This window comes from Alligator mississippiensis, chromosome 2 (genome assembly GCF_030867095.1).
Source record: "Alligator mississippiensis isolate rAllMis1 chromosome 2, rAllMis1, whole genome shotgun sequence".
Classification (NCBI taxonomy): domain Eukaryota; kingdom Metazoa; phylum Chordata; order Crocodylia; family Alligatoridae; genus Alligator; species Alligator mississippiensis.
Genome location: NC_081825.1, coordinates 148158397 through 148183491, shown reverse-complemented (window position 1 = coordinate 148183491; position 25095 = coordinate 148158397). Strand labels below are relative to the sequence as shown.

The 25095-nt window shown below is 43.9% G+C and overlaps 1 protein-coding gene across 3 annotated transcripts in view; it reads right to left on the bottom strand.

Moving 5' to 3' along the window:
• The window catches only part of CDS1 (CDP-diacylglycerol synthase 1), a 124368-nt gene that overhangs the window by 16417 nt on the left and 82856 nt on the right, over positions 1 to 25095 (bottom strand). For 2 of the 3 annotated variants that reach the window (XM_019479338.2, XM_019479332.2), the window contains exons 6-11: positions 15854 to 15912; positions 11427 to 11509; positions 9262 to 9349; positions 6269 to 6337; positions 5001 to 5153; positions 111 to 230 (exon numbers count right to left, since the gene is read on the bottom strand). In XM_019479338.2, coding sequence (XP_019334883.1) covers positions 111 to 230; positions 5001 to 5153; positions 6269 to 6337; positions 9262 to 9349; positions 11427 to 11509; positions 15854 to 15912 — 572 coding nt within the window. The remainder of the gene's footprint in view (positions 1 to 110; positions 231 to 5000; positions 5154 to 6268; positions 6338 to 9261; positions 9350 to 11426; positions 11510 to 15853; positions 15913 to 25095) is intronic. The other variant, XM_019479337.2, reaches the window with a different exon arrangement.

The window sequence follows — 25095 nt, the reverse complement described above, 5'->3', positions numbered from 1 at the left end:
AGAAAGTGTGTGACTGGGTCATTACAATCTGAAGTCACGTCATTCAAATTTTAGAAGGAGGATCTATCAACGTTTTCCTAAGTTTAAAAAAAAAAAAGTTTCATACAAACCTTGATTTTGAAAGCCCTTTTGAATCCACTAGCAAAAAAGCCTCCAAATGGCCCAATTAAGGAAGCAAATGTTGACAAAGCAATGCTGTGCATTTGGAATGGGTACATGTTCACTGTTTCCTGTAAGAAAATAATTATTACCAAAACCAACTATACAAGTTTTTACAGGTCTTCCAGATGTACAAAACTAAATTCCATATCACATCTTTAATTAAAAGGCTTTAAAATTATTGTAACAATAAAAGTGTATTTTGTTTTAAAGGAAACCATCTCAGAAAATATCCATTTTTTCTTGTACAAAAAGGACATTAACTTACTAGAAATGAAGCATATTAAATCATTAAAGACTGTTACTCATTTTCATTAATGAAAAATGAACTAGTCAGTACTACTGGGGTATTTTAATATTTCCTACATATCCAAAGAATGTCAGACATCACTGTCTTCTCATCCTCCAATTCTATATGTTCTTTACATTGATTTGTGTGCGGGCCGGGAGCAGTCCGAGGCCCTTTTTCGCGCGGTGGGCTGTGGCCAGCAGCCCGGACACGCTGGGTCGGGGAAGACAGGCAGCACGCTAGAATTAGGCACGGATGCTTAGTGGTTGATTTAAGATTATTTTACTTACACCGAAGATGGTCGCGGTGCAGGCAGGAAAACTTGCTTGAGTTGCGGTTACAAAACAAAACAAAAAACTCAAACCTGCAGAACGTAAGGGTACGTCGCAATGGGGTTTCGGCGACGGGAGATGAACAGAAACCTCAGGAGTACGTCGCAGTGGGGTTTCGGCGACAGGAAGAAAAAAACTGCAGGACTCGAACCCCGAGTAGAGCTCTGGATTCACTCACATGAAGTTTGCTAGGCTCTGTGGAACTTTGCGCACAGGGAAGGGTACGTCGAGGGATCAGACGGCGACGGGGAGAGGCTGATCAGACCCCTATAGCCTTCTTGAGATACACGCTGGGTCCGATAGGCTCCGCAGCGCTTAGAGATCTTCACAAGATGTGAAGTTCTCTTCCTCCTGATAGTTGTGGAGTCCTCCAACTTGGGCGGAAACCACTCAAGCCTTTTATACGGCTAGCAAGCCAATCGCTAGCCGCCACGTAGGAATAATTTAGAACTGACCAATAGTGGGGCACGAATCTGAATACAAATGGCGGGAACCCCTTGCAACGTGCATTTCTCTGCTGCAACGAAGAAATGCACCCTGCAAAGAAAGCTACAAGTGGCGGGAAATAATTCAGCAGTGCCGAAGCACACACAAACAAAAATCACACCCTTGGGTTGTGACAATTTGTATCTTTGTTCATCAGAGGAAATAGATGGCCAGTCTCCCTTTTTATACAAGACGGAGTTCTGCTCCTCTCCCCATCACAGACCTTTCCTATATATTTCTCTCCTAGCCACTTCCTCTATTGAAAAAGAAAGGGCCTACCGACTCATCCTTTGATTTATGCAAAGTGCAACTTTGTCCTGTGTTCAGAAGCTCCCAAGGAACCAAAGTTTCCCTTTAAGTAATTCACTAGCACGTTCACTTGTCGTTGGTGACAGTATGGCAGACTAATGCAATGATAATTCTAGTATTTCAATGCTGCAGCAAAGAAATGAAAATGACTACTCTTACCTCTCCATCTTCCAGTTATATGGCCCTATAACTCTTTATTACAGAAACAGAAAATTACACAGTGGCTGCATCACCATCACTATTGGTGTTCTCCACTCTCAAATCAGCAGTCAAAAATTCTCTAAAGGAAAAAAATATTCCACCTCATATTTTACACTCAAATGTGCATTGTTCTCTACATCTAGTTGACAAACTGCAGGAGCATTTCATTCTCTGTGCTTACTTGTTACATTAGTCAAGCAAAAAAGATTTTCCATCAGTAGCAGAGAGCACAGATTCCCCACTCAACCTGCTTTCATCCCAAACATCAAAATGAAAAGACTGCAAGGGTACATTTAGCAGCCCAGCACCCTCAACAGAGTCTCTTGGGGTCATACGGTAAGTCAATGGTACAGTAAGAACTTTTTTCTTGAAGAACCTCTTGTTAAACACTTCAGAGAGCAAAGAATTTCTAGATTAGTAATCGGTTAACAATACAAACAGGTCAGGTATCCTAAATCAGGGGTTTTCAACCTTTGCACAGGAGAAGACTGACCTGGCTCCCCAGCCTGGACCCCCAAGGGCCCCGGGTGCAGTGGGCGAGGTTCAGCAGTGGGGAGCCCCAGAGCCCCACTCACCTGAACAGCAGCAATGCGGAGCCTCTCCCACCTGCCGGCCCGCAGTGCCACCCACAAGATGGATGCTGTGGGGCCGGGTGAGGTGGGCCCACCCCCTCCTTGGGACTCATCTAAGCCCCAGAGGACTGAAGCGGCAACTCCCCACAATGGGCCAGGCAGGGGGGACCCCCTGAAACCTGCTGGGGGCACCCCAGAGGGCCGCAGATACCTGGTTGAGAACTGCTGCCCTAAATTTCACGCAACCGATTTACATGACAATCAATGCCAGTGTCCTCATTTGGTGGCTCACATTGTGGCTGTCAGTGTAGACATTTGGGTTATGACAAATATTTAAGAATCAACATAATCAAATAACAGGAAATTTGCTGGATTTTCAGTCTGTCAGAAATCTACTCTGTTGACATGACTAACGCTTTGCTAGCCATTAATACACAAGGAAGCCCCCAACTAAGATCAGAGGACATCTACTTATGCTTCCAAGTAACTGCCCTATCTGCTTTGACACCAGGCAGCCTGTCTGCGGGGGACAAATGTCACAAAAGTGATTGAAAATGAGGTAAGTAGAATCTGAGTCTTCATAACTGAGTGCTCAACCAAATGTGAGAAACACTATATAACAGAAGTGAGCAATTATTTGGGCCCGAGAACCATATAGGGAGTTTTGGGGAGCTGTTGCAGGCTGGGTCCCATTCCCCTTCCACAAAAGCTCATCAAACCTTTCTATGTGGGATCGGGCTATAGGGAGAGTTGGTGTGGGTGCAGGCAGCAGCTTCAGCCTCTGGCCCACCCTTCTATCCCAATATAGGGCTTGGGCAGACATCCCAATCCACAGGAGGAAGCTGCCGCCTGCATCCACAGCTGATGCTGTTGCCACCCAGTGCTGCACAGTGGCTGAGCAGCAGTGGCCAGTACTGGGTAAAAGCAGGACTCAGCAGTAGCCATGCTTGCCACTTCCAGGGCCCTTCTGGCTGCCCGGAGCCTGTGCCTAGCCTGTCCTGCAGCTCCTCCCTGCTGCTGCCACTGCCACTGCCACCCCGCAGCAGCTTGGAAGTGGCAGGGGGCAGCAGCAGCAGCAGGGAGGAGCCACAAGGCAGCTGCGATGCAGGCTCCAGGCAGCTGCAGCCAGAAGGGCCCTGGAAGTGGCGAGCACGCTTTTGCCCAGCACCTGACACTGGCTGCTGTTGCAGCAAAGCCTCCTCTCTCTATCTCCCCCTTCCTCCCCCTCCGCTAATCATCACACACCCACAGCATGGCCTTGCAGCTTACACCAGCTCCAGCCCATGCGCCAGAAGCAGCACCAGGCAGGCACAGGCATCAGCTGTGGATGCAGGCAACAGTTTCCGCCTGGGGATCAGGGTGTCCTCCTGGATCCGCGGGTGATGCTGCTGCATCAGCTGTGGTCCCAGGCAATCGCCCTGATCCCTGGCAGGAATCTGCAGGCAGTATCCGCAGCTGATGCCAGCATGCACCCCATCAGGCTGGATCTGGCCTAGGGGCTGTATTTTGTCCACCCCTGAGCCTCTTATCAGTAGGAATACATACCCTTCTATTGGAAAACTGCAAATATGGGTTACATTCCCTCCTCTTCTTCTCTTGCTGAAAAATCAAATAAACCTGGACAGATGCCATTCTGGCAGTTCCTTTTGTGAATTTACAGAATCTGGCATGAGAAATATACCTAAGAGCCTACCTGTCCATAGAGGGCAGGTCCTCTTCGTACAAAGTATGAAGAATTAGCTGATTTAAGTGGAGTTTTCGAGAGAGAAATTACTTAATAGCCCGCGTCTGATACAGGTGACAAATTATTCACATGCACAGTGCTGTACTTGTTTTTTCTTTTTTCTGCATAACATTACAGATATCCAGCATACTGTATTGTGTTCGACATGAAGAGGAGGGTAATGGCCAAACCAAAACATGCAGAGCGCATGCTGAACATGGGCCATATCTGTTTCCTTCTCAATAAGTTTCCAAAACAAAAAATGCCCAATGTTTTTGAATTTTAACTCAAGTTCTAATGGGCCTAAGAATCTGACCTGAACTCTGAATAACCTCTGTGTCAAATTATCCAGACAGAAGCACTGATTTAGAGAAATAAACTGACTTTACAATCACAGTGCAACATTAGAGAATATTCTGCTATCGTTTTTAAGTCAACGATTTCCAGCGGGGATGCAGCCTAAATAGTTAGTATATGGACACACCTACATTTGGAAATGCTTCTAAAGGGGAATGTTTCAAATGGGTAGCAACTGTTACATTCTGATGTTACTTGTGGACAAGCTGGGAATGACACAAATATAGCAGAACTGCTCCAACTTTAACAATGTTTCATCCAGTATTAAAGCCTGAACAGTTTTTCTACATTTGTATTGTCCAATAAAAGATACCACCCACAAAAAACATTGCCTTTCACATAGTTCCTAGACCATCATAGCTAGAGCATCATTCAAACACTATCTGTATGCTTCAATTCTGTTTAGAACTGACACTTTGCTGCTTGGGTGTCAGAGTTGCCTGTGCCTTCAATCACTGGTCTTAAAGACATAAACAAGTGTAACTAGCCTTCTAAAGAAATGCTTAATAAATATTAACATGTTATAGCTGCAAAACAAATTCAGTTATAATTCAAGCTTCATTTCTCCTTACCCATCCCAACACAGTCTTCAGCAGCGGTGGCACAGAGTATTTCTGTATCTGGAAGAGTTCTGAAGGTTCACACTCTGTAACAAATCTGTTTGTTTCACTGTTGTACTCCACTGGACATACAAAATACTCATGTTGAGCCAAAAGATAGGAAAACTGAAAAGCAAAGCAAAGCCCCCCTGAAATTTTCATTTTTTGGTGGTGCTAAATTTCAGAGCACTGCTTTAATTACACTGATAGCTGGTTGAGCATAGTGAAAAACAAGAACATTTTTGTGGTACCTTTTACTGAACCAGCTTCATAGTTGGGAAAGCTGGTAGACAAGTTTCTGGACACCAAAGACACTCAGGAAGAGCACATGATGCAGAGCCACTCTCCCAACTATGCAACTGGTCCAGTAAAAGATAGTCCCAAAAAAGCCTTGCCCCTCATATATTTCTTGGACCAGCATGTCAACAACAAGAGTGTGAAAAACAAAATTGTTGTTGCATAGTGATTCCACAATGGACAAAACATCTCTCCTTAGGCATGGATATCCTCATTAAGAACTAACTAAAAAGGACATTCAGAATATTACTAAAAAAAATCTTAATTTATTCCTAATTTTTTGTTGTTATTTTTAGACCCCATTAGGCCACGCCAACAACTTGTTTTTCTATTACAATTAAGAATGCATTGGGAGACATTAATAACGAACACTACTTTGTTTTTACACTTCACCTTTAAATCAAGTATTGATATCTAGGAAGAAACAAATCAAAGCATTTACAATCTTTGAGCTTGTAATTTTCACAGACCTTTGTCATAAATTTCATACAAAGTACCATATTTTTAAAATTTTATTTCATGAAGTATGACATCAATTTAAGCTAGATGTCTATATCCATGTATATGTATCAGGAAAGATGTCATTTTTAAATCAAATACATATTAATCGATGTTGTAATGAGCAAGTAATGTCATTAATGCTACTAATTGCATCAGTTACAAAATAAGTGTGTATCTATTGTCAGCTGAACCAAAACAATGATACATACAGCTCTAATAAGAACAGGAAATAACAAGCAATATGATAGATATAGATTATTAAAACCATTTACTGTAATCAGAAAAAGCTATATGTTTTTCAACTATCAGTAGAATACCCTAACCAACAAGAAATTACCATTTTTCATACGTCAGAAAAGCAGACGTCAGAAAACGTGCTGGGAATTTTGTTCCAGTTAAAACTTCAAGAAGGAAACTATATGAAAAATTCCATCACTACTTACTATAAATCCAAACACAACAGTAGAGAAGAAACCTCCAATGAACCCTTCCCAGGTCTTTTTAGGAGACAACTAATCACAAGAGACAAAAGTTAGATCATAATATATATTATGACACTTCTTTAGCACATTTGCCATAATGATATTCCTAGGTTTTCAAGGTTATATATACACTACTGACTACATATATTTGCATATCAATAATACCCAAGGCTTGAACATACATATGAAGAGTCAAGCACAAATATGCAAATACCGGATTTATCTACACACATCAGATTACTCCTAAATTTATAACTGCCTATCATTTCCCATTACAAAGCAGGCTTTTATCTGTTTAGAATTGAGCCATTTTAATCCACAAAATTCCACAATTATGCAACTGTGCAGGAATCTGCCATGCCAGATATCTGTTTCAGACAGACTTTTTTAAATCTAAAAAGTGTTTGGCCATTTCTAAGATTGAAGTAAAAATATGTTTAATGAAAGTTAAAAGATTTCTTGACTTATGAGGAGAGGCTGATGGAACTGGACTTATTTAGTCTGGAGAACAGTAGAATGAGAGGGGATTTAATAGCAGCCTTCAACTACCTGAAGGGTGGTTCCAAAGAGGATGGGACTAGACTGTTCTCAGTGGTGGCAGATGACAGAACAAGGAGCAATGGTCTCAAGTTGCAGAAAGAGAAGTTTAGGTTGGATATTAGGAAAAACTTTCTCACTAGGAGGGTGGTAAAGCATTGGAATGGGTTATCCAGAGAGGTTGTGGATTCTCCAGCCTTGGAGGTTTTTAAGCCCCGGCTAGATAAAGCCTTGGCTGGACTGATCTAGTTGGGAATGGTCCTGCTTTGAGCAGGGGGGTTGGACAAGATGACCTCCTGGGGTCCCTTCCAACCCTAATTTTCTATAATTCTGTGATTCCAACTGAGAAGGTCTAGCACTTGCACTTGCAGGGACTGGCAGGGGAAGCATTTTTGCATAAATATGCCCCAGATTGGCAAAATTCTGAGTCTGCATGTGCTTGGCCAAAGCATAAGGGTTTGGCAGCTAAATTCTCTAAAAGTTCTGCTGGCACTGTGCATGCTTCATCCCCTCAGAAAAATGACTACACTCCACACCCCATCTTTCAGGGAGCAACCTCACACAAACAAAGTTTGCCAGGGCAGGTCACTTGTTCACTTCCTATCCTTCCCACCCTCAAACAATTATTGCCGCCGTAGTTAGGATTGTTACCCTAAAAAAACAAGGCCAGCAACTTAACTGATTTACTCACACACACACACACACACACACACACTTCTGAGAAAACTGAAATATGCAGATTATTATGTTCAATACCTTCATACAAGGATAAGTTCCTCCAAACACAACTCAATATAGAATGCTGCCAAGCATGATGTGGAAAACCTTAATATCTGCCCAGTAAAACAATACTAAAGAATAAAAAGCTAGCTAGAGTAACAGCTATTGCGAAACTAGTACATCAGAGAAATGAGGAAAAATGATCAAAAGAAAAAAAAATGTTGTAATGTTCTTGACATTTTAAATATCTGTTTATTTTCCAAGCTTATCAGTTATTGAGGCAATGAACTAAGGAAAATATATTGTTCATAGGTAGATACTTCAACAGCAACTAATCTAAAAAGTGGCCTATAACTAAAAAGAATACCATTTACCTGAATCCAAGATGACCCTGAATTTAAGACAACTCCCCAGTTAGATTCTACACATGGAAAATATACATATTTATTATAATTTTCTATGCATAGAATCTAATTATTGGAGAATCATCTTAAATTCATGGGGGAACAGGCGATGATGGGGACAGTAATGGGATGGGTTGTGGGGGAGACAGTGGGAGGGGCACAGAGTAGGACAAGCAGTGGGGGAGGCAGTAATGGGGCAGGCAGTGAGAAAGGAAATAAGGGGGTAGGCAGTGGAGACGGTGACAGGCAGTAGTGGGACAAATGGTAGGGGGCAGGAAGTATACAGGTGGTAGGGCAAACAGTAAGGGAGGCAGGCAGCTTACCCCCTGCCACCTGTCCCCCCACCCACCCCACTTAACCACCCATGTGTCTGATCCCTGCAGCTTCAGGCCCCTGTGTTCCTTTCTCCTGCCCTCCCTTGTTCCTCCTCCATGCCACTTCTGCACCCCCAAACCTGGGTTGGGGCTGGAGCCAGAGTTGCAGCTGCTGCCTGCCCCCAAACACCTCATACTCCATTTCAAGATGAGGGGCTTTCCCCCCCATATTAAATGGGGGAGAGGGGAGAACTAATCTTAGAATCAAGTAAATATAGTAATATGACTCAAAACAGTATCAGTGAAGGTTTCAGTTAACTTGTGAGGCATAATGTTAGATTTCACAGGTCTGCAAAAAGCAGAAGTCTCTCATCCTATGTTATATTAATTGTAACTAAGAGTTTGGCAATGTAGGAACATAGTACTTGCCATGTCCCAAATGGGCCAATTATTCCATATATGCTACAATATGCTACCCTTGGCAGCAGTCTGTATCAGAAGATTTAGAAAATTTACAAAGAAAGGCATAACTTATTTGTACTTTGCCAAAGTCAAGACTCTGGGGAAACCTATGCCTGTCTGATCTTGGCATACAGCAAATTTGCCATAAGGCATAATGTTGGACTATGCAGACCCAATATTTTGAATAAAATTCCTCTTAACATAGCTGTGTTAAATTACCTAATTCATTCACAATGCACAATTTGGAAGACATATAAAAGCTGCGTGGACCCATTAGCTTTTCAAGATGTTAACATTATAAGTTCACAGTCACTATTACGAATATAGATCAATACTTTTTATAGGATCTTGCAGATAGCAAAACAAACAAAATAATGTATCAGTATAGCTTGTAATGTGTGTGTGAAAACAAGATACAGTTGCTATAAATATACCATAAAAGTAACTCTGGGACAGTATCAGCTACTTGTTTAAAAATTGTAAAAAATAGCTCATAGAGAATTATATATATCAACACCTTAATTAGTGGAGTTCTCCCAAAGAAGAAGCCAAAAATGTAAGCAGTAATATCATTGCAGATAACACTTGAGATTGGTACCAGAAACCTAGAAAGAAATATAGAAACTCTTCAGGAAAAATGCTGAAATAAAACTTAAGGAAAACACAAGAATATTTGTCACTTAAAGCTACATGATGATAGCATTTCTTTTGTATTATTTAAGCACTAACAGTACATAGTTGGTTTCTTCTTATACCCATCTAGTCAATTTTGCAACATTCAGTTGCATCATTTATAGCTTCTATCCAACAAAGATCTAAATGCTTGGGCATCAAGCTTGCATATAAGTAGAATTACTTTTTATAATATAAAACCAGGTCAGTACTACAGTTAACACAAAAGCATAATAATTAATGGTACTTAGTCACATCAAGGCAAACACATGTCTTGTTATACATCTAATGAAATCTAAAAAAATGAAAAGCCTCCTTCTTTCCTTTCTACAGGGCTAGTAGGTTATGATAGTTATTACATTCTCAGATTAGTGTCCTTCTCTCCCTTTATTCTGCAGATCTATTAGGCTCTGTCTATATAGTAAACTTCCTATCCTCAGCAGTATCACCCTCAAGTACTTTTCACTGCCCCAGGCAGGTTGCTTTCTACACTAAAAGCAGCATGACCACATTGGCACAGCCAGGTTAATTACCTGGTGGTCAGATAAACTGGCATTATCATTCAGAGGTGATAATTATCTCATCCAGAGTGCCATGCTGAAACAGCCCAGTTTGCTCAAGTGTGGCACAACTGAGGACAGAATGTTTACCATAAAGACATAGCCTTAGCCTCCCTTTTTGTCTTTCTAAACTTCAAATGTTGATAAAATGCAGCGTACGTCTGTAGACAGACATAAAACAGCTTTTTCAGTAGCTGTTGAAACTCAACAACAAAACTATAAACATGCAAAACTAGACTTAACTTTTTGACACTTAACTTTAAGCACCAGGCTTACTAAGAAAAAATATGGGTTCTCATATACTTTTCAAACATAGCAGAGGATTTGTTGGGCTCCTGTATCCAACAAGTTCAGCAATTGTAATTGAATATTAATTAATATACAACTTCACATGCACCATGAGAGAAAAAAGCAATCCAGGCAAAGCTGTACACTTTGAACAATGTGTATAATAAACTCCTGGGTGCTCACTCAGTATTTCTCAATAAATAATAGTCCAAAATTCCCTCTACAGTCAGTAAAGAAAAAGGATATTAACATGCAGTTTTACCACAGTGGTGTCACTTCAAGTGTATTGTAACAGCTTAATATACAACTAGAAGTGAATTCTTACATATTTGATCGTCAAGGTAACCCATCCAGTTTCAAGTTACTTTTAAAAGATGTCTGCTTTGTAACTAACTGTATTCTCTTTAATTGCACCAGAACCCAGACCAGTGTTGGCTGGGTCACAAGCAGCAGCCTACCATTTGTAAGAAGTTGCCAACTCCTGCTCTAAACCATCTGAACTATTTATGTAGGAAATTAAGTATTTAAAGTTACTAAAGAACATCATCTACTATAAATTTTGATTTGTTCAGACAACCATTGTCTATCAAAAAAAGGAAATACAGCCAAACCGTTGCTTTTTGTTTATTTTAGTTGAATTTCTTTGGATGAAGTGTGATAAAATTATCTTTGCTGGACCCTTAAAAATAACTATTTTATTCAGAAAGGATTCTGGCACAATAGGTCTGGTTCCAGAAGGTTAGGGAAAGAATGATTACTCAGAGAGGACTATTTTTAATAATTAGATGAGTGATTTGCTTCCCAAAAAGGGTGCCTAAAATTAGACTCCTTAATCCACTCCTAAATTCCTAAGTAGCCTGATTTACAAGTGCTAAGAGATTTGTAAGCAGCTCCCAATTAGTTCACAGAGTGTTCAGCCATTTTGAAACTCAGAATACTTATTTACTTATTTAGATCTTAGTTAAGAAAAGTACCTAGGCACGTTTCGTTAAATAAACATGCAAGACATTCCATTCATATTTAGCAAATTACATGCATGTGCATAACTTTAAACCCAAAGCATATATTTAAGTAATTTGCTGCAAAAGGGTGGTATTATTCATGTGCTTAAAAATATATATATGCAATAAAATTACAAACCAGTTTATTACTGTCCCCTTACCAGATCATGCCTTCAAACAGATTTTGGATGACAAGATGAGATTGAGTTACAGTGATCAGCAAAGTGACATGAGTCCATGCGAACTGTTAACAGTGCAACAACACAACAATTAGTGAAAACACAGATCAAAACATCTAGGTATATACTGATATTTCAAATGAAGGAGATGAAGAGGAGCTCAAAGGAAAGACCAGTTTTACTGATAATGAAAAAGATGTGTGTGCGTATAATATATCATGAGTTAGCTACATTTCTGAAAAAAATGATACATGAGGAACATTTTTTTTTATTTTATCTACAGCATTCATCTTGGATAGAGGTTGGCAAACTTTTGCTACTGAGGGCTAGAGCTTGTGACCCAGTCCATGGGCTGAAAATCTCCATACTTCTTCTTCCGAGCGCAAGAGCTCAAACCACCTGAGCTTACCCTCCCTGTAGGTAGCAAGCCCCTCTGCAAGAAAGCTAAGTACAGGTATGAGACAGCAACAGGAAGGACTGTGGAGAAGGGTGCTGTGGAGGGGACAAAGTGGCTCAGCACAATTGTGCTGTGCCTGATTCCCCATGCTAGGTCAGACTTTCCCAGGCCAAATCCAACATCTTCATGGGCCACATCCACCCTTGGGTTATAGGCTGCCAACCCCTGATCTAGATTTTTGCATGTTAAACACTTAATCTATAAAGACAACATTAATATGAAAAAACAGAAAAATGGTAGCCACTGTGATACTCTGTTTCTACATACGATAGACAAGTTAGAAATATAACATTAAAATGGCACTGAAGAGTTCATGAAAGAATCACGTTACAGAGATATGGAAATCTGCCATGACAAAGCCCTCTTATTAAATATTGAGATTTCAGGTTTCTAATGGTAGGAATAGTAAGAATAAGAATTTGTTATCTTATACTGTATAAAGTCACTCTGTTGAGTATATAATCCTTTTCCATTAGTATATATGCATTAGTACATTGTATTTTAAAAGTATTTTGTTGTGTCAGTACATATGATGCCGGCAGAGGTTTCAAGACAGTATATATCAACAGCTAGAGTTTTATAGCTTTTCATTCATCAAAACCTTTTAGTAATCAAGAGTTGCTCATGTTTCTGATAAGCAATTTTAGTGTTATGGACTCTAGAGACCTGGACTAAAAATATTATTTAGCATTTATAAACTGGTGATTTCCTTCCATTTGCCTACCAGACATTGCTTTCCATTTTCTAAGAGCAAACATTTACCTCCAATCAAAGGGTTCAAGTTTCAAGGTGGGGGAGAGGTTGCGTGGTTCAAAGTAACTGGGCCCACTGAAAAGATAATCTGTGAGCAAGATGCCCTTTGGCATCTAGAATTTTTACTGCTGCTATTGTAGTTGTTGGAAAAGGCTCAAGAGCAAATATCCACTCCTTCATTGAGACTGCTCCCTGCCAACAAAGGAATTCTGCATTGCTCATTCCATGCTGTTCAAGTTTTCACTGGCGTGTTTACTCCATGGCAGCAGCACACTCCCAAACCTCCTCCTGGTCACATCCTCCTGCTCAGTTTAAACCTGGGGTGGGCAAAATACAGCCCCACGGGATGAATCCAGCCCACAAAGGGATTTTATCCAGCTTGTAGAAGGTCCCTCGGCCCCACCCAGTCCTGGTGCAGGAGGCAGTCTGGGCCGTGGTGTGCATGGCCAGTCCCGCCACCCCCACGGGCACCGGGGTTAGGGCAGCGTAGCACAGCAGCCAGGCTCTGCTTCCCAGAAGTGGCAGCTCCTTCTAGCTGCTGCTGCCAGTGTCACCACTGGCACCAGACCCTGGTCTGTCTGCCCCACACCCACTATTAGGGACACTGGACAGAGTGGGCAGACAGACAGGGTCTCCACTGAGACTGGTCGAGGACGCGTGCACACTCGGCTGGGCAGATAGGATGGGGCCGCAGGCTGGCAGGAAGCAGCATCCAGGAATGGGATGGGTGGGCTGCACTGGGGCCAGAATCATGGGGCAGTGACAGCACAGGGCCAGGACTCGGGGCAGAGCCACAATCTGCTGCCCACACGTCTGTGCGACAAGTGCTGGTTCCATGGGTAGGGGCATGTTGGAGGATGGATCACAGCTCTGCCCCAGACCATGGCCCCATGCTGTCACCACCCTATGATCCTGGCCCCGGTCCTACCCATCATACTCTCAGACACCATTCCCTGCTCACCCGCAGCCCCATCCCATCCACCTAGCCAAGCAGGGTTTCTGGGCTGGTCTCCATGAAGACCTTGGAGCTGGGATCACTGGACAGTGATAGTGCGGGTCCAAGCCCCAGGGCAGAGCCACTTAAGGAGTTTTGGTGAGCTGTTGTGGGCTAGGGGGAGGAGGCGGGGGTGGGAGGAGTATGCTGATCCAGCTCACAATAGCTCACCAAAACTCCCTAAGTGACTCTCCAGGGAAAATAATTGCCCATCCCTGCTCTAAACACAAAAACTTGCTACTGCAAACACTGTAGGGTGTCCTTAAATGGCCATTCTCGAGACCCTGATTTCTAGCATGCTTAATAGCAGCCTCTAAGAACAACCCTAAAGCTGTGGTTCTCAGCTTTTTTAGACTGAAGGCACCCCTCCAAAAATGACAGCTCTTAGCTTTCACTTGGGTTTTTTTCCTGACTATGGAAAGATAATAGAGCTGTTTTTCTGTTTAAAAAAGTCAGAAAAGCCACAACAGGTCAGGAAGTTTTTGAGACTATAGTTTCCTATTTGAAATCTCTGGGTTTACCTTTTGAAGGTATGGTGTGAAGGTTTGCACACCTAACCATCCTCGTATTGTGCAGGACCCTACAACACCCTTTAAGGGATCGTACAGCATGCCAGTTGAGAATCACTGCTCTACAGCAGGGGTATCAAACTAATTTGGCCTTGTGGGCTAGATGAGTGGTGTAGGCCTGGTCCATGGGCTGGATGAATGATGTTTGCTGACCCCAAAGGCTGACCCCAAAGGCTGGATCAGGTCCATGGAACAACCCCATCTTCTCTCCCCTCAACCCTGCTTGCTAGATCTAGGGCATATGGTACTTACTCCACCTGCTTTGAGACTCAGCCACATGTGGCACCTCTGCAGGGCCTGTCCAAGATGCAAGCTCCACTTGGTGTTCACTCTGGCCTGTCCAGGATTCATGCTACACATAGTCACCCTGGAGAAGTCACCATGGGGGGAGAGAGACAGTGGTGGGGGAGGTAGGTACACCTTATGCAGCACAGGTCCCAGATCAGCTGAAGCAGGCACCATGTGGGTCAACTGTAGACATAGGGCCACCACCAGAGGCCAGATGACGGGGCTCCATGGACTGTATCTGGCTGGTAGGCCACACCTTTGACACCCCCGCCGTACAGCACTTTGCCAATATATTTCTGTATGTGCATGTGGAACATGCTTGGGACTGTCCCAGCCAGGGCACACTGATGTCACGGTGCAGACATGTTCATATTTTTCGCATCACTGTAAAACCTAGGCAGCTTTCAGAAGGCTGTTATGACTGGCAACCTTCACAGTCCTTCTTCCCCAGGGAAAAAGTGAAATTAATATATGTGTACACTGTCTGCAGATACGCCCATTCGGTAGAGACCATCTTTTTATTCCACTTTTGAACAGAAGTAAGCTCAATCGTGTCCTGGTAAACAAGCTGATCTCCACGATGTTAAGATAGTACTAGTGGCAGTAATAATATGTCAGGTGACCAGAGTTGCTGAATGCAAGCCTAGAGATTTAAACAACTTTTGCCTGGACTCAAATGACAGAGATGGTGCCTCGAAGACAGGGTTTAGGATTCTATCACTGCTGTTTCTAAAGAGGTTTTATAATAGGGAAATTTTAGACGCACACTGTGTTGAATATGAGATAGAAAGAATACTGATTCAAGTGTGGTGTTGTTTTTTAGTTTAGTTTTTTTAAGTGACAATCTAGTCTGGTACAGCTGACCATAGCACTCCTTTAACTGATAAATCCCTAGTCAAAGACATGATAAACTTCTTTCACTGCACAATTACATTCTAACAATATAAAAAGGGCCACTGTGGAAGGTTCTTGTTTGAGTGGCAAGGTTTACCTTTCACAATATCCCAAATATTCTCAGACTTAGAAGCCAAAAATAAACACGTACCATTTTACAAATTATTTTGTAAAACTGTCACTAAAAAGAAAACAAATTTTGTATCCACAAAATCCCACAAATTATAGGTATGGAGTCATTCTGAGGCCACATTGTGATACACTAATTAAGTTAAGAGTTAGAAATACCCATATCTACAAAACCTGACATTTAGAAACCCATTTTATTACAATGAACTTACTAGCTAATTTTAAATATTTTTTAGCTTCCAAATAATGACAAGACAGATATTTTAACATTACTTATGGTTTCAATAACAAGATGAGTGAATATATAAAAGTGGTTAATACAAACCATGTAAAACTGTAGACGATATTGTCTCTTCACTAAACTCAGTACAAACATGCAGAAACCTGTACAACAAACAAAAAACATGCGCGTTCTGTGAAATCTTATATACTATCGTATTAGATAAACACTACCTTGATATACACTTTTTTTCCTTTGATGCAGATTAGTTTTTTCATCAAATCTTTCAGATGATTTCAATATATCCAGTAATAGGTATACATATTCGTTTGAACCCAGTATCATGCAATACTAGTTATTTTACTTCTATTTAATTATTTTAATAAGTCAGTAGCAAGAAAAGGTCTCACCATTAATATTTTTTGTATTATGGGAACATTACCTTTAGCAACTACTCCTCCAAAACCAGCATCTAAGCTATTGTATTCTGACTGTAATAGTCTTCACTGGACATAATTTAAGGGCAAAATGCCTGCTTGGGGATTCTCTCTATACATACACACACGGTTAAAGCCATATTTCTATTAAAAAGAAATGACATTTTATCCCCCCCACACTTGCTTTCAAAGGAGATAGGGATTTAGCCTGACTGAAATGGAATGATACCACTTGGGTGCGGTCAGTGTAAGGAAAAGCAGTGGTATCCCTTCAGCCCACTAGAACAGCCTAGTGCAAGATTGATTTATGCAAAATTCAAGAACCCCAAGTTTCCACAAGGGTACCTCACTGGCTCAGTGGAACCTTTGTGAGAAACAGCTGGAGGGTATTAAAAACTCTAAAGGACCAATAAAAGCCAGTTTATGATCCATGCCTGTTTTCTATCTAAGTACTGAACATGGAAAAGGGCCAATATTTATCCTGGCAAAAAGTAAAAAAAGTGGGGTGTTACCAGATGCTGTATTTAAGGCCAAGGTTGGGTAATGTATCTTTGGTATGATTTGAAAGGGAAGGAACAATGACACAGCAACATCTGCAGATGACAAAAAACAGTCAACACTGAAAGGGAGTGAGGAGTTTCAGAGAAGCAGAAATTACGTGAATGGAATTTACCAGTAGAAAAAAAAGTGTCGACCTATTCAAGGTATATGCATTGGGAATAACAGTATGAACTATTCAAATATCCTGTTTCATGTAACTACTCAGGAAAGACTTCTCCAATGGGCAGATTATGCCATACTTAACATTTGGGTTTTTCTTCAACCTTTTTCTAAAGCAACAGGTACTAGCTCCTACTGGAGTCACTCAATTGGACTATCCGGATAACTAGAAATTGCCATAACAGGTGAGACTATGTCCCTAATGCAACTAAACTAGAAAAACAGCATTCCACAAACAGCCTTGCAAATGGACCTCAGTGGAAAAGCTGATTACTACATACATCAAAACAGCATGAAGCCTTACAAATGCTCTTCACACAAATAACACTTAAACAGCCATGAAGCATTCTCCCTTCAGATTATTTTTTAGCCATCACTATGTATTTGTAACACTTGGAACCAACAGCTTTGACTAGTTTATCCAAACAGAAGTGCAATGCCTACAGCTTGACACCTGCAGAAGTAATAACAGAAATTATGCTGCTATTTTGTTCATATACACAATTACAAGAAACCTACAATGGGCCCTGCGCAGGGATAGCGTCCAGAAGGCCACAACAAAGGGAAAAGGGGAAACATGGTCCAGCCCGCAGACTGGGAACCCTGAGGCTGGGATCTATAGCATGCTATAGATGCGGATAAAAGTGTCATGTATCCCAATTCTGCCCACACCGCCCTCGAGCTGAGCTAACGACCAAGAGTCCTCATGATGAAAAGATGGACTGCAGTTTTGGGTGGCACAAGGGGCCAAGGCGACAGAATAAGCCAGTCAAGGTTCAAGCGGGAGACACCATCATTCCTGCAGTCATCGACACCAGCTGCTCCCAGTCCATGATAAGGACAGACCTGGTACCCCCACAGCTAGGGAGTCCCAAATTGCCCATGAGTATGGTCTGTATCCACAGGGCCTTGTATACCTACGAGAGGAAGTGGCTATGGCTATCCGTGATGGACTGCATGGAAGAGATCACGGTGGAGCTGGCAGAGACCCTTCCCTGCCCCAAGCTCCTGGGAGTTGACTGACCACACATGAAGGAAGTGGTCATGCTGGTCTTGAGAAGATGTGGTGGGGAGCGGCAAAGTGACCCAGAGGCCACATGTCTCGGAGCCCCCAAGGAAGAAGATGGAGGAGACCTGGACCTAGAACAGATCATTAGCAGCAAGTACTTCCGGGAGGAGCAGAAGCATGAGCCTCTCTTCAGGAAAATCTGGCAGACTCAGCTGGCCAGGCAAGAAGGTGTGGTGTTAGATCCTGAGAAAGCGAAGCTGAGTCCCCGCTTTGAGGTAAGGACCGGTATTCTATACCAGGTGGAGGAAAAGAGGAGTGGTACAAGAAATGTCAGGTCTTAGCCCTGCAAAAATACTGGGGCAATTTGCTATGGATAGGCAATACTCTCGCAATGGGAGGGCACCTGGGGCGGGACAAGACAGAAACCTGGTTGAAGTGGCAGGTCTTTTAGCCTGGCCTCTACAAAATGGTGGAGAGATTCTGTGTGGAATGCCCCAAATGCCAAAAGACAGGGGAGTTAAAACCCGCCAAGATCCCGCTGATGCCACGGCCATTGGCAGAGCAACCATTCATCAGAATTGTCATGGACATGGCGGGACCATTTCCCTGCAGCTGGACAGGTTGCCAGTTCATCCTGGTAATCATCGATTACACCACCCGGTTCCCTGAAGCTGTTCCCCTGTGTTCAGTGACGGCTCCCACGATAGCCAGCATCCTTATGAAATGGATCACTTGGGTTGGGTCCTCTGGGAGATTCTCGTGGACCAGGGCCAAAACTTCATCTCCAGGATCCTGAAGGAGATATGCAGCATACTGAAAATCAAACAACTCTTAACCTCTGTTTTTCACCCCCCAGATGGACAGCCTGGTGGAGCGCTTCAACCGAACCCTGAAGGGGATGATACGGGCGTGTATACAGGGTGACCCACGAGGGTGGGATGCCATGATTCCCCCATTTCTGTTTTCAATTAGGGAAGTGCCCCAAGTCTCCGCCAGCTGCGCCCCGTTCGAGCTGGTCTACAGTCATGCACTGAGGGGGCTCCTAAATATAATATGTGAAGGGTGGGAGACCGAGGCTGAGGAAGGGACAACACCACAGGCCATAACCAACTTTCAGAACAGGCTGAAGAGAGCCCAGGCAATAGCTCAGGAGAACCTGGGACACAGACAAGAGAAACAGAAACAACACTATGATGCACAGGCCACAGAGCAAGAGCTGAAGGTCGGCAATTGGGTGCTGGTGCTACTGCCTGACAATCTGCACAAGTTACTAGCCCGATGGCAGGGACTGTTCCAAATGACCAGACATACAGGACCAGTCAACTACGAGGTGCTCCAGATGGAGCCCACATGGAGAAGACAAATCAATCACATTAACTTATTGAAGAAGTGGCGCAGAAGAGAGGGGGTGGACCCTGTTAAGTTAAAGGAGTTAGAAGGGGACAGGGAGATCTGGAGAATAGGGGAATCCCCACTGAGGTTGCCAGTAGACTCAATCCCGAACAAGAAGAGAGCCTGGAGGCCCTAATAACTGAGTACAAAGATGTGTTCTGTGAGACCCCCGAGGAAGCTCAGGGAGTAGTACACCATATCCAGACCCCACCTGGACAGATCGTGCACAACCATTAGAGAAGGCTACCCAGGCACTTGTGGCCCACAGTCAAACAAGAAGTAGATGAGATGAAGAAGCTGGGCATTATCGAGGAATCCAGAAGCCCTTTGAGAAGCCCGACAGTAGTGGTCCCAACGACAGATGGCTCCATAAGATTGTGCATCAATTATCGTAAGGCTTCTTCCATACCGGCCCAAAGGATAACAGTCCCTGAGAGAAGCAAGGGGGGTAAGAGTGCTCAGAGACCCCCTTGGCTCAGCAAGGGCATTCAGCAACGCCTGAGGACTAAAAGGGAGGCGTACAACCAGTGGAAGGGAGGAACTATCACCAAGGAGGAATACTCCTCCTCAGCCTGGGAGTGTAGGAGGGCTATTAGGAAGGCCAAGGCAGAGATGGAACTCAGGCTAGCGTCCAGGATTAAGGACAACAAAAAGTCCTTTTTCAAGTACATTGGGAGCAAGAGGAGGGCACCAGGCAATGTAGGGCCCCTGCAAGACACAAACGGTAATCTGGTGGCCACGCCAAACAAGAAAGCTGATATTTTTAACAGTTTCTTTGACACTGTTTTCCTGAACAGGGACTGGGATATCCCACCTACCAGAGGTAGGGACAATCTTGGGGATAGCTCTATCAAGCCTTTAGTTAGTGCAGATGTAGTTCGGGATCTTCTGGAAAGGCTAGACATTTTTAAATCTGCAGGTCCAGATGCCCTCCACCCAAGGGTGCTGAGGGAGCTGACAGGGGTCATCGTGGAACCTTTGGCCCGGCTGTATGAGCATTCATGGTCATCTGGCCAGGTACCGGGGGATTGGAAACTGGCTAATGTGGTCCCTATTTTTAAGAAGGGGAGGAAGGAGGACCCAAGTCCAAGTTTGCTGATGACACTAAGATGTGGGGTGAGGTGGATACACTTGAAGGGAGAGAGAGGCTGCAACTAGATTTAGACAGACTACAAAAGTGGGCAGACAAGAATAGGATGGGGTTCAACGTAGACAAATGCAGGGTGCTGCACCTTGGAAGAAGGAATCCACAGCATACATACAGGCTGGGGAGTTCCCTTCTTGAAAGCACAGAGGCGGAAAGGGATCTCGGAGTCATTATTGACTCCAAGATGAACATGAGCCGCCAATGCCAGACTGCAGCCAGCAAGGCCAGCCATGCCTTGTCATGCATCCAAAGGTGCATCTCAAGCCGGTCCAGGGAAGTGATACTCCACCTCTATGCGACTTTGGCCAGGCCACAGTTGGAGTACTGCATCCAGTACTGGGCGCCACACTTCAAAAAGGGATCTGGCCAGCCTGGAGAGGGTTCAGAGGAGGGCCACCCGCTTGGTGAGAGGGCAGCAGGACAGGCCCTACGAGGAGAGACTGAAGGACCTGAACCTGTTCAACCTCAGCAAGAGGAGGCTGAGGGGGGACCTGGTGGCTGCCTACAAGCTCATCAAGGGGGATCAACAGCAAATAGGGACAGCTCTTTTCTCCCCAGCACTACCTGGGGTGACGAGAAACAATGGCCAGAAGCTGATGGAGAATAGGTTTAGGTTGGAGATCAGAAGGCAATATTTTACAGTTAGGGTGGCCAAAATCTGGAACCAACTTCCCAGGGAAGTGGTCCTCGCCCCTACCTTGGGCCTATTCAAGAGGAGGTTGGACAATCACCTGTCTGGGGTCTTGTGAACCCAGCATTCATTCCTGCCTGTGGCAGGGGGTCAGGCTAGATGATCTGTTCAGGTCCCTCCTGACCCTAGCTACTATGAAACTATAAGGTGAACGAGATAGCAACATTCGATGCATTCCCGATGCCCCAGATAGACGACATGCTGAAGAGGTTTGGCCAGGCCAAATACATCTCGACCCTGGACCTAACCAAAGGCTATTGGCAGATACCAATGATGCCAGCCGACAAGGAGAAAACTGCCTTTGGAATCCCCTGGGGCTTATTTCAATTCAGGTGGTTGCTGTTCGGGCTTCATGGAGTGGCAGCCTCGTTCCAGCACCTGATGGACCAGCTGTTAGCTCCCTACCAGGAATACGTGGCCGCATATGTAGCTGATATCATCGTTTTCTCTGGTGATTGGGAAACGTACCACCAACACCTACGGAAGATCCTCAACAAACTCCGTCAGGCCGGGCTGACCACAAACCCTCAGAAATGTGGGCTCGGAAAGAGGGAGACTCAATATCTTGGGTTCCTGGTCAGACAGGGCAAGATAAAACCCATAGCAGATAAGGTGGCAGCCATCAGATGGCACCCATTAACATGGACACTCAAGCAGCTATGGTCTTTTCTGGGTTTCACTAATTTCTATAGACACTTCATCCAGGATTTCTCCAAGAAAGCGGCACCTCTAAACTCACAAAAGGATGGAGGAACCCGATCCAGTGGAACCCTAGGGCTACCCAAGCTTTCGAACTAGTGAAGGCAGCCCTATACCAACACCCAGTACTCTACACCCCAGACTTCGAGAAGACATTCTTTTTGCAAACTGATACCTCTGGCACTGCACTGGGAGCTACTCTCTCTGGGGGGAGAAGAAAGGCCGATAGCCTTTGCCAGCAAAAAAACGATGACCACAGAAGCCCGATATTCCACGAGCCTGACCATCCGGTGGAGGGTGCAACTCTTTTGCTATTACTTACTGGGCTGGAGGTTCGTGCTGATCACAGACCATGCACCCCTACGCTGGCTACGAACTGCCAAGCTAGATAACACCCAGCTAATGAGGTGGTCTCTTGCTTTACAATCCTTTTATTTTACAGTAAGACACCGGGCGGGAAAGAAGAACGGGAACGTGGCCATCTTGTCACGCACCAAAGACACAACAGACACCACCGGGAGAGCAACGGACATGGCTGGCCTGGTCGCGGATCGTGAAGACAGGCCAACTTTAAGTTGTTTTGAACAAAGGGGGGAGGTGTGTAACAGGGGATCGAGCTGAAGCCTGGGCACAGCAGTGGGGGGTTTACACACCAGGGAAGGATCAGGGTAATTATGGCTACCGCTGTGTGTACAAGGTGGAGCTGGGGATCACACATTTGCCCTTGGGGCATTGGAGAGAAGCAGAGCAGTTCAACTGCAGGGATGGCTGAGCAGCAGAAGGCACTGAACAGGAAACTGACAACGAACTGGTGAGACTGGGGACGCTCGCATAGAGGGCTGTCGATGGTGGGAGGCCAGCAAGACCCACGAGAGCCCGGGGCACATGGCTCCAGGAAAAACCCCAGAGACAATTGCACTCCCTGATCAGGACAGCCGGGAGACCACTGTGATCGGGAGAAGATCAGAGAAATGGCAATCGGCCAAGCAGCGAAACAGCCACTTCTGCACTCATAGGGCAATTAACACAGTTGTTTATCAAGCACCAATAAAGGCTGGCTCTTGGTGAAGCTGACACCTGGGTGGCTCATTACTTATCACCCTCCCCTTCAGGGATAAACATCTTATTATCTTTCCATCTCCTTAGTCATGGCAGACGAGTCCTGAACAAAGGAGGGGCGGGTAACCAACACCCACTCACACTATCATAGGTAACAGTAGTGAGGACACAGCAGCATTGAGGACTATTTACCTGAGTGTGTACTCAGAGTCCCCTGATGGAGCTGTATAGCTTGTGTGGAAGCCCACACCCCCAAATCTTTACGACTATTGTTACCCACACTCCTTAACTACATTAGAGACAGTGTAGGTATACCAACATGAGTCCTCACTGAAGTGAAGAAACACCTACTGATCTACCCTGTGTGAACTTTTTTGCCTGCAGCACTGTAAAATACTAAAAGTTGTCTCAAGTATTTTTGATGGATTCTGCTCGTCTATTCCTCATTTCTGTTTTAGACTTGATCAGAAAAACAATTCATTTCTATATATCAACTCTTCAAGTTCAGACTAGAATTTAAAAGTCAACATCTGTTCAGGCTCTTGTGTTACAACCCACAGAAAAGAATCTTAATTCCACTGGTGACACGTAGGGGGTGCACACAGGTGCATGTGCACCCCGTGAGATTGGCCATGCACCCCCTGGAAGCGCCAGTCGTGAAACCAGAAGTGCTGGCGGAAGTGCACTTCCAGTTTCACTGCTGGCTCAGCAATTGGCCACTGGGGGACTCTTCCCCCCCATTGGCTATCTGGTGTCCCTCCAGACTCAGGAGGCACCATTCGCCCATGCTTAATGCAGTAAATTGTACTGATTTTGCATGAAACAGAAACGAGCATGTTCTTGTAAATGTACTGGGTCTTCAAAGAAAGTGGAGTAAATGGTGGTAAGAAAAATATTTACCTTTTAATTCTGCTTCCACAAAGATATTTTGCAGAATTCTCATTTCTGGATCTCATGACCTAAAATAATTCAACCACTTCCTCTGAAGAACAAGAAACTTCTAGGGATTTTGTGGGGAGGGGGGATATTTATTTTTTTAAATACAAAGAAAGTAAGGACTAAAGAACTGTTTAGCATCATTATTCCAAACCCCACCTCTGGTAATAATTTGGGTTGGTAAACAAGAATCTAACATAAAGATGTTTTCAGCAAACTTACTTTTCCATCTCTAAAGGTCACAGGATAATAGGAAAGTAGGGCTAGAAGGGACTTCATGGAATCGTCTAGTCCAGGCCTCTGCTCAAGACAGGATCATCCCTGACTAAGCCATCCCAGCCAAGCGTCTGTCTAACCTGCCCTTGAAAATTTCCAGAGATGGAAATTCCACAACTTCTCTAGGTAGCCTGCTCCAATGCTTGATGCAGGCATACCTGGTCCAATGAGTGTGGGACTGCCCTCATAGTCAGAAAGATCTTCCTAATCTCCAACCTAAATTTCCTCTTCTGCAGTATGAGGTCATTCCTTGAAGTCCAGTTCCTTACAGCTGCAAAGAATAATCTACCTCTACCCTTTTATAATAGCCCTTCAGGTATTTGAAGACTGTTAATAAATCTCCACTTGGTTTTCTCATCTCCAGATTAAATTGTGTTAGTTCTTTCATACTTTCCTCATAAATCATGTTTCCCAGGCCTTTAATCATTTTTGTTGCTCTCTGCTGGACTCCTTCTAATCTGTACAATTTTTTCTTGAAGTATGGAGCTCAAACATGAACATAGTGCTCCAGGTAAGGCTTCACTCACCTGTGCCAAACAGAGCAGAAGAAACACTTCCCTCTTCAAGAGACACTCCTGTTAATACACCCCAGTATGCTGTTGACTTTTTTGCAACAAAAGCACACTGCTGGGTCATATTCAGCTTATGGTCCACTGTAACCCCCAAAACTTCCTCTGCAGTATTGCAGCCTAGCCAACCATTGCCCAGCCTGATTTGTGCGTGCAATTATTCTCCAGGATATATAAAAAATATCCTTACTGAATTTCATCTGATTAATTTTGGACCATTTCTCCAGGTCATTCTAGATACTTGCCATACCCTCCAGTGTCTCCAACACTAGCCAATTTGGTGTCACCTATAGATTTGCTAAGTGTACACTCAATCCCATCATCCAGGTCACAAATGAAGATGTTAAACAACAGCAAACCAAGCACTGACCCCTGGAGAACCCCACTTGATAGCTCCTCCCAACTACACATT